The sequence below is a fragment of the Condylura cristata genome, unplaced genomic scaffold (assembly GCF_000260355.1).
Source record: "Condylura cristata isolate star-nosed mole 26May11 unplaced genomic scaffold, ConCri1.0 scaffold00010, whole genome shotgun sequence".
In the NCBI taxonomy this organism is placed as follows: Eukaryota; Metazoa; Chordata; class Mammalia; order Eulipotyphla; family Talpidae; genus Condylura; species Condylura cristata.
The window spans coordinates 40,690,106-40,700,213 of record NW_004567111.1 but is presented as its reverse complement, the minus strand read 5'-3'; the positions used below and the strand labels follow the sequence as shown (position 1 = coordinate 40,700,213).

Sequence of the window (10,108 nt, the reverse complement as noted above, 5' to 3'; positions counted from 1 at the left end):
AAATAGTTAAGTGTTGTGACTTCTTTCCACCATGTGTGAACTAGAGAAAAATCACAATTTTCAAGCAACTACTATATCTTTTAGAATATTCAAGCAAGTTCAAGAAACACTCTTTTCCTCAAGATGACAATGGACCTTTAAAATATAAGAACTACAGCGTATGGGACACCCTATAGGTGTTTGGCTTTGCCATCTGTGCTGACCGATGGGGAATATTAGCTCCATTGAAGGTTAAGGACACTCACATTTATCAATGAGAAAGTGAGATTCGAACCCAGCTCTCAACCTGGAAGTCACATTGTGTTGCCTCTGAAAAGCTGTCTAGGAACTGTCTACTCATCCACAGAAGGTCCTGGAACTTGCCTGTTTTTTCAGAGCCATAAATCCATGTTAGCATCTCCAGGCAAAATTCCTTTCTATAAACAAGCCTTGCAGTTAACAGTATTCTTCTAATTTAAATAAAAACTGCCAATAAGAAAAAGCAGTAAACATTTTTACTGCTCTGACTCATTAATCCTCAACCAAACGTAAAAATAATGCTCAAAGAAAAAAAAAATAATACTCAAAGAAAGTGATGTTTTGCAGTGTGGACAGCCAGAAAGTTCCTTTCCTTAGGAAGGCTGCTCTCACACTCTGGCGTATACGCTTCAGCTCTGCCATCTGCGCTCGCCACTGTTTTTGCCAAAAGCCTCGGACTTGAGTCAATGTGACTACATCTTTCACTCCACAGAGTCCCGCCCTCAAGGCCAGGGTCCCCACTGGACTGAGTTCCTGGGAAGGAAACACTAATGGTATGTTAATAATCACAACGTGGAGCACAAGACTCTGCGTGAAGCAGGTTCTCAGTTCATGTGATTTGAAATCATGCAGAACACTCTTGTCTTCATCGAGATATGAGAAAAATCAAAAGCAAAGACATAGATTTTGCTCTCATAGCTCTTCTATGGAACATGTTTAATTTCCAATTGCAGAAGAATAATTGGGGCGTTATTGAACAGTTAAAAGAGGGAACCCAGAATAGAGTCCACACCACTGCACTCAGGAGCTGTGCAGAAATATCTTTAGGGAGGCCTTAAGTTCTGTAATGTTTCAGTTTAGCAAATATTTTGGGGGAGGGGTGTTGGGTAGAAGATTTGGGGTGTAGGCCAAAGGCATGGAGGGTAAGAGGACTCACAAGAGACAGAGTAAAGAGCAGAAAAGGTGTATTAATTGAAAAACAGGAAAGGTGGATTTCTTGAAATACAAGGGCAGCGGGTGAGACAGGAGAGGTCTGGCCTTAGCGGTGACAGGGCTGAGACTTGACCCTTAGGTCTCCAGGAGGTCGAGGAGGCTCCTGTTTTGTACCAGACACTCTCGTAGGTGCTGTGAAGGTGAATGAGCACCTGTCCCAACACCCTGGAGATGATTTTCTACTGACATTAGGCAAGTTTTTGGAGGCCTGGAGGGTGCTTGCTGAGGGGAGAGCTTCAGTAACCATGCCTGAGGGGAGACATCCTGTACTCTCAAAATATTAACAAGGATGTAAAAACAATGTTACTTCATCAAAATAAATAGGTTTTACAATAATTAAATTCTTAAAAATTAGAATAAGGAAGTTCCTATGCTATTATGCTGAAAATGGTTCTAATCATTGCTTACAGTTGTTCATCATTGCAAGAACCCTAGTTCACTTAATGGTATTTGGATAATAATCCGTTGGATTTTTCCCCCCATATCACAGCTTTTTTATTGAGTGTCAAAATTGCTTGAGACTAATTTTAACAAGGTCTTTCAAAATATTCCCCCTTTTGGAGACAGACTAAATGCTAAGAATAATCATTAATCACACAAAATATCTTTGCATTGCAAATTGGAGTTGGCAACTGTGCATAATAAGAAGTTGAAATTACAACACATAAAAGGGACAATCAAGCTATTCTAGTCCAAAATTCATGACTAAACAGTCACCTTGTCTTTCCTATTTGCTCTTTTGTTCACTGCAGGCTTCCACATCTATTTATTTTAATCATTTCTCTAAACAGATACTAATAAATTTTAGAACTTTTGTTGTACCCTTTGCCTCAACACAAGCAAGACAAATTAATTTCCTTCTGTCGTAATTGATTTATATTTCCATGTTTTTACGAGTTGCCTGTGAAGTATAAAATGTTTGCAGGATATACAATTTAGTCATTTGGATTGCATCCATTTCTCCAGAACCACCCTGGTAGGCACATTTATTAAATCATTCTGTAATCTTACAGCAGAATTAGCGCTGGGCCTCCATCAGAAGAATGAGTGGTAGCAATGGAGCCCTGAGGTGTCATTTGGAGCATCAGGGAGGGGGAAGAAGTGAAGAGGATGAAGGTAAATTTTCATCCACCAATGACACCTCAGAGGTAAAACTACCAAGTAGATCTCCTGCATTGCTGGTGGGAATGCAAACTAGTACAACCACTATGGAAAACTGTTTGGAGGTTCCTCAAACTGCTAAACATGGAGCTTCCCTATGACCCAGCAATCCCACTCCTAGGTATCTACCCAAAAGACACAAAAACACTGATTGAAAAAGATACTTGTACCCCCATGTTTATTGCTGCTTTATTTACAATTGGAAAAACATGGAAGCAGCCCAAGTGCCCAAAAGTAGATGACTGGATAAAAAAGATGTGGTACATATATACAATGGAATATTACTCAGCAACCAAAAAAGAGAAACACATGTCTTTTGCAGCAACTTGGATGGAGCTGGAAAAGATCATGCTTAGTGAGATAAGCCAGAAAAAGAAAGAAAAATACCAGATGGTTTCACTCATAGCAGGAGTATAATGGACCAGGCGAGAAAATAACAAAAATAATGAAAACCATATACCAGAGACATTTTGTGGGGGTGGAGTGGGGAATGGGATCAAAAACGGGGGGGGGGGAAGGGAAGGAAATGCATGGGACTATGGTGGTGGCACAGGGGTGATTTGGTGATGGGAAACCCGCGGGGATTACAATCGAGATGGAAAAAAAAATGTGCAAAATGATGTAAAAATAAACTTTGTAATAAAAAAATCAAAAAAAAAAAAAAAAAGTAGGGAAGGGGCACAAGAAACACAATCCAGGAGATGTGGTATTGTGGTGGTTTGCACCTATATATACATACATGGTGGGCAGCATACAAATGAAGAGATGTAAACCCGTACTTCGGAATCATATACCTTACTGTAAACCAATTATTACATCAATAAAAATAAAATGGAATAAAATGAAAAAAAAAAAACAAACTACCAAGTAGAAAGATGTGCGGTATCTTCTCCACACCCTCCCAAGTTTGCAATGCTCTGCCCAGTGTCTCAGGAGTTCTGCCCCCACAGGCAAAAATCACCACAGCCAGGGTCCCACAACTCTGCCCTCCCCATTTCCGGGGGAAAGGAGGCTGGTTCAGATTTCAGCTTGAGTTCAGCTTCCTGGGTGTTCTGTCAAGCCCAAGGCCTCACTCAGATCCTCTTTCCTATACACAGACACAGTCACTCCCTGCTTTAAAGCCTTCTGGTGGCCTGTGTCTCCTCTTCCATCTCCAGGGCTACTTACTACTACTCCAGAAATCTTCCAAATGTTTCTCAAGCACCCACCCCTTCTTCCCAAAAGACTCCCCTGCCACCAGCAGGAGTTCCAGGAGAGACAGACAATGAGCATGGAGGTCTCTGAAGACCTGGGCAGAGGTCCCTTGCTGGGCAGGTCCTGGGGGCCAGACAATAAAGAACGTTCGAGGAGCCGTGGAGCCAGATTATTTGTGATGCTGGGGCTGGAAAGAACACTGTGGAGAGCTTTCTGCCTGGCTTCCAGCTGCGAAGCCTCCAGAGGCTGTTCCTCTCTCTGGAACTGGCCTCTGACCCTTCTTTTGACCCATCTGGGCCATAGCATGAGCTCTTGGTTACTTCCTGTGCTTACTGTTCACTCACTTGAAACTGACCTGGGATATATCTTATATTGTTTAGATTTTCCATTGTGATTTAACTTTTTCTCATGGCTGTTTGACTCAGCTCCTTGAGGACAGAGGAACCCCTGCTGTAGGACAGCAATTTGGGCAAGCCACTGCCAGTCCATGGTGGAGAGAAGTGGTGGTTCTAGTGTGCACACCTCCAGGGTTAAGATACGTGGGAAAAAGCTAGGGTGCTGCATGGCAGGAGGAAACTCCTCTGGTGTAAGGGTATGTAAGGGAGCAAGGAGAATTACACACTTTAGAAACAGTTTATAGACTCCATAACATTTTTCATTCACTAACTGGACACTCCTTTATACATAAATCACCTAATTTTCCTAAACCTCCACTGTGCTTCCCCTAAGTAGACACTCCTCAGTGTTAGGAAAGGATGTTGATCCTGTCACAGTCTGAAAAGAGATGTGTGTGGCAGGAAGGGCAGTGCTCTGCAATGGCCAGAAGCAGCGTGTGTCCTTACGCTCTCAGTCACTGCTAACAACGAGCATTTAACTACTTAGAACACCTCCCGTCCTTGGTGTACAGAAATGACAAGTTGTTTCATTATAATTTCTCATAATGTCCCTGGGCACCCAAAATAAGAATTCACGCATTCATCAACCACTTGATGTACAAGCCACCACCTGCTCTATGTGCAAGCACTGGGCTAGAAGCTTGGGAAACAAAGTCACAAAATGTAGTTACAACCCTCCCAAGCAGTGCATCTTCCCATGGGGGTGACAAATAGCTACATGACTGAGTTGGGGTGTAACACAAATGTGACCGGAATAGAGGGAGACTCAGAGACAGCACCCTAGGAGCTGAATTAGGTTAGCATGTGTCCTGAAGGACAAATTAGCATTCCCTTTATGTGACCAATTAGCATGTGTCCTGAAGGACAGGTTAGCGTTCCCTTCAGGTGGGCAACAGGAAAAAAATCCAAGACATGGGGAATAATGTGTTCTAAGGCAGGGAGGCAAGAAGGAGCCTGGTGTGCTGAGAAAGGTGGACCCTTGTGTCAGAGTGGGCAGTCAGCTGTGTGTGTGGGCACATGTGCGTATGCATGTGGGCATATAAATTTGGAAGGGGATGATGAGAGTGGAAAGGGTGTGAATAATCTTAGTGCCAGGTCTCATTTATATTTTATTCAGTAGATGAGAGGAACCAGCTGAGATTGTTCAGTTGTGGAAATAAAATTAGTGTTGTGTTGGTGAGATTGTTCTGTTGTAATAAAAGAAGAAACCAAGAAGCCAGAGACTTATCTAGAATTTTGTCTGTCTAACTAAGAACTGTAAAAACTGTGAGCAGAGTGCTGCTTAAGAGGCAAAAATGGTAGAATGAACAGACCAGGGCCCTCGTGGAGGGCCAGGGTGACAGAGAGGGAGGGTGAATTTTTAGGCAATCTCTGGATGGTGGGGTGTACTTAGTGACTTAAGGAATAATGGAAAATAATTTTTGTTAATAAGGGTGGAGTGGGCAAACCTCTGTTTGCACCAATAGGTAATCATGCTGTTCATGTGTGTCATTTTTTAGCAACAACAATGAACCCCCCTGAAAATCAGTGTCACTTTCAGGCCAGTGGCAAAGTGCCCTAATTAAAGACATCCTGCAATTATTCCACTCCCTTTCCTCCTCCACATATTTTCCTTTCTCCCAGGCAGATTCCCACTACATCAGCCACCACCCCCACGCAAGACACCAGTTCGAGTTCACACTGAGGGCAAGCACCCAGCAGTTCTGGGCTCTGGTGCAAGTATGATTTCTATAAAAAGACTTTTAAAAAACAAGAAGCAACATTTTCATTTTGCCTTTAATGGAAAAGTGGCTAGCAGTTATAGTTTAAAAAATTATTTTATTAAAAAAAAACCCTACCTGTCTTCTAGCAGTCACTGAGTTTTCAGATATATACATACACTTGAAAACCAATAGTTGTATAAAAATAAACTCTGCACGTGTGATTAAAAAAGGGGACCCCCCCCCAGTCTTTTCAGCTGAACAGATCCATAATAAAAGGACAGTCTTTTGGGATGGGTTCACCCAAGTGTGGAGGGGGCTTTTGCTTTGGAAGACAGGGCCTGCTTGAAGCGCCTCTTCAGGTCTTGCATGTTGGGTGAGCGTGGCCGGGGAATGATGGAGGCTCGTCTCCGCTCCCCACTGAGGCTGTGCATCTTGCTTACTTCTTTGCAGAGATGCTGAAACACATCACAGACATCTTCATAGTTTTCACTGGTGGAAATTTCCAGGAACAGACTCCCTAGTTCGTTGGCTAGTTGCACGCCATCGTGCGTCTGTACCTGCCGGGCATGCAGAAGGTCTCCCTTGTTGCCCACAATGATGACAGGGGCCTTGGAGTCAGGATGGATTTTCCGGATGTGCTGGTAAAGGGGTCGGATGGACAGGTAGCTGTCATAGTCTGTGATGGAGTATACCAGCAGAAACCCTTCTGCCCACTGCATGCATTTGGACAGGGAATCAACGACCTGTGTGAGGTTATCCTGGACCTGAGAAAGAACAAAACGAGTCTGGATCAAGGAAGCCCTTTGTGGGAGATGATTCAAAATAACATAAAAGTGAGCCTTGAAAAAAATGTTTCAAAAAGGAAATCACTGAATATAGTTTTCAGATCTACCCAGCTTCTGCAGGAGGAGGCTCTGGACACACAAAGAGCAAAATCTCAGGCAAGCTCCCTGCCTGGCTTATTTGATTACCTCAGAACAGGTTATGTTTAAGCCCCTTGCTTGACAGTTAATCTGGGGTGAACCATGGCTGAGTGAAGCATGACTTCAACACAAACTTTCAAATCAGAATGGCGCAATTTTTAAGGAACTAACTTGGAATAAACAAAACTTTGAAAATATGCCAAGATAAATATATAATATTCCCAAAAGCATAAAAATATTTTTAACATGTCCTTCTTGAGAATGTTACAGAAACAAATTCCTTCTCTCTATTCTTCACACACCAGCCCTCCCCAGGAGAGCAATCTAGTAACTTGTTAATCAAGTTATATTCCTGACTGCTTGCCAGTGGCTTATCTGACTGCAATTCCAGACTGGAGGAGTCAGCTAGGTGACAGAAGCACTTGAGTGGTCCTTTTTAAGGTCCAATGCCCTCGCCACAACTCCACCCCACAGTTGTTTAAAGGCTCAACAGCCAAGCTCTGAAAGTGATTCCTGGTTAAGGATTGCAAAGAAAATTTGAATCCCCAAACCCTGCTTAGTGGGTTTTTAACGAGACAGCCCACTTCTAACAGACTGTTTAGACCTGGGTCTCACGCTCTGAGCCCCCTGGTGTAAACAGAAGCTGGGGGTGGGGGCTGGGAGTACAGCGAGTGTGGAGATGTTTGTAACAGTTAAACCTTACCTGTATGCCCCCTGGAGTGTCCTGGATCTGCAGCGATAGCTGGTCTCCCTCTACATAGACAAGTCGTGAATACAGCTTGCCTGGAGAGAGGAAAGTTTGCTTTATTACACCCTCATCAGGAACAAAGAATACCTAAGCATGCAGCCACAAAAGCACGAAACGGTTCTAACCTGTATTCGGCTCGTAATCGCCAATGAATCTCTTGGTTAAGAAGCGCACAATCATTGCTGAAAAGGAAATATGAAAATGAACTCAGGACCAGGACTTGCCGGCGACACCACGACTCTTTGGGAAATGGAGGGAGTGATGGGTCGCAGAAGTGCGGTCCAGCCTGCACACTAAGTGTCTGCAGGGTGAGGGCGCCGTGGCCACCCGCGGATTTTGTGGGTACGACTAGAGGTCGCACAGCCCAACAGGTGCCACCTGGAGCGAGAGTCCAGAAGTAGATGCTCCGGAGATGCCGCTGGAACAGCAGGAGCGTGCGGGAGAGGCCGGGACAGAGGCGAAAAGTCCAGGTTCTTCCCTGAGTCCTGATCCCCTCCCTCCACCCAGACCTCGGGTTCATGCTGGACCCACACACTTGATTCGACTCCGTGGGGTCCGATCGCTCCCGCCGCACTCACCACTCTTGCCCACGCGGCCCGCGCCCAGCACCGCTAGTTTGATGTCCTTCGGTAGAAGACAATCGGAGGAGGATTCGGGGATGGGCGCCAGCAGAAAGTGCCCGGACATGGTGGGTGACCTCATGGAGCACGAGCAGGCGGAGGGTGCAAGCCTCTGGGGCTGGGGCCTCGGCACCTCGAGACGGCTGCCAGCAGAGAGTTGGGGCACACAAGTCGGCAGGCAAGCGAGAGGCCCGCGGAGCGGGCAATGCCCTCGGCTTTTAAAGGGCTCCACGCGCTTGGGGGCGCGGCTGTCGCCATAGGCCCCTCCTCTTCCCTCTCCCCCCGCCCCCCTTCCCGAGCAGCAGGAAGCGGGTGGGAGCGGAGAGCCGAGGGACCGTCACCGCGGATTGCGCACCTCACCGCCTGACGTGCTCAGCCCGGACCTGCGCGGTCCGGCCCCCGCCCACCCCTGGAAATACCACCACCCTGAGAGCATGACAGTTACTAGGCTGTCATTAGGTAAACTGAGACTGTTATGAGCAAGAGGGTGAAAGCAAGAGGAAAAGTTGCTATCAGTTGGATGTTACTGCAACAATAAGGGATAGATTGTATTTTCAGAAACTGCTGGGGGGCGATAATAGAGGGTGGAGGGGGCTGAGGCAGGGAGGTGGGGGAAGAGTCCTGGATTAGACTGTGTCAGAGAACGGCAGTCCTTGTGACCTTGGTCCAGGTACGTGAAGGCCCACTGGCGGCAGAAATTGCAGCTCAGCCTCCATACTGCAGGTAGAATTTACTCATCGCGGAACACAAGCATTCCATCTGCTAGAAGCTCGGTCTTTGGACTAACTTGCCAGTTAATGCTGTCCTAGGCATGGGAGCCCTGTATTTGTTGCATTATCCAAGTACATACAATACATAGTTTAAGGGGGGAGGATGAGAAGGAGTTAGAGGGTTAGTAAAATAAAACACAAGAGAAATGGTCTGGCCCTTGGGTTTGGTGAACCCACCAGGATGAGGCAGAAAATTTGGGACTTTACCTTGCAGCTTCAAAGAACTTCATGCATCTAGCTAGCTGTATTTCAGCCTCATGTCCAGTTAATCCTCAATATTCCTTTTTCTATTAGTCAGTGTTTGCTGCATGACAAACTCCACAAAACTTACTAGCTTAAAACAATTCTTCACAGCTAGCTGCTCACAAAGCTAAAGTTCATTGAAGTGGTTATCCTAACCTAGGCCAGGCTCAGCTGATCTTGCTCTTCCAGGCATCTGCATTAGGGTTGAGGAGTGCTGGCAACTGGTTAGCAGCCAGGATGGGCGGAAAAGACAGTGACTGAGTCACATGTCTCTCCTTACCAGCAGTCTGGCAAGGGCCTGTTCTCTTAGTAGCTGAGCAGGGTTACAAGGGAGTCAAAGTGACAAAGCTTTCTTGAGATATAGGCTCCAAAGTGGAACCCATCATCTCTGCTGTGTTTCCTTACCCAAAGCAAGTCACATCAGCCCAAATCAAGCAGTGGGGAAATTCATTCTACTCTTGGAGGTGAACTATAAAGTCACATAAAAGGGTTGGGCTGCAGAAAAAGAATGGATCCATTTTTAGTCAACCACACTAACGAAAGTGCCTCCCTCAACCCAGTAGCACTGAGTTTAGTCACCCTTATTTCCATGTCAATCAATCACCAAATTCCATCATTTTTAGGGCTTACATTTTGGAGTCTCTTCTTCAACCCTATGCTTCATTTCTCAAAGGAAAAGTCCTGTAGTAGACTAGGAACAAATGGTGACTCTCTTCCTCCCTGGGAAGAAGTTGCAACCCCCACCCCAACCTCCCACTCTCCAACATCCCTGGAAGTGTCTCAACAGTCATTACTTTCTGGTGGAATGGTTTCTGTCTGTAACCAGCAGGGTAGGGTCTCTTACATCACCCATCATAAAGCAGTGATCCTGGGACTTCCAAGATCTTTAATGTTTGTTCACTGACTGGTGGAATAAATGGTGTCTTCACCATGTGAACTGAAGACAGGTGTATGTATAGGCATTATCCCAATACCTTGGTCTTCAGAGCAACCTCCTCCCAAAATGTTCCAAGAATACTGAGATCTGCTTTATTTCTGTTGTATGGACTTGGCTATTATGGCAATTCCCCCTGTCAACTATTTAACTAGAAAGGCTTGAAGCATAGCACCTAGTTCCCTGA

The 10,108-nt window shown here is 45.4% G+C and overlaps 1 protein-coding gene across 1 annotated transcript; it reads right to left on the bottom strand.

Moving 5' to 3' along the window:
* Positions 1–5,793: 5,793 nt before the first annotated feature.
* RASL11A (RAS-like, family 11, member A) lies at positions 5,794–8,156 on the bottom strand. Its single transcript, XM_004680163.2, has 4 exons — positions 7,933–8,156; positions 7,480–7,536; positions 7,310–7,389; positions 5,794–6,447 (listed from the first exon to the last, which is right to left on the bottom strand). The coding sequence occupies exons 1-4, from the start codon at positions 8,054–8,056 to the stop codon at positions 5,980–5,982; spliced, it is 729 nt and encodes a 242-aa protein (XP_004680220.1). The 5' UTR covers positions 8,057–8,156; the 3' UTR covers positions 5,794–5,979.
* Positions 8,157–10,108: the final 1,952 nt, after the last annotated feature.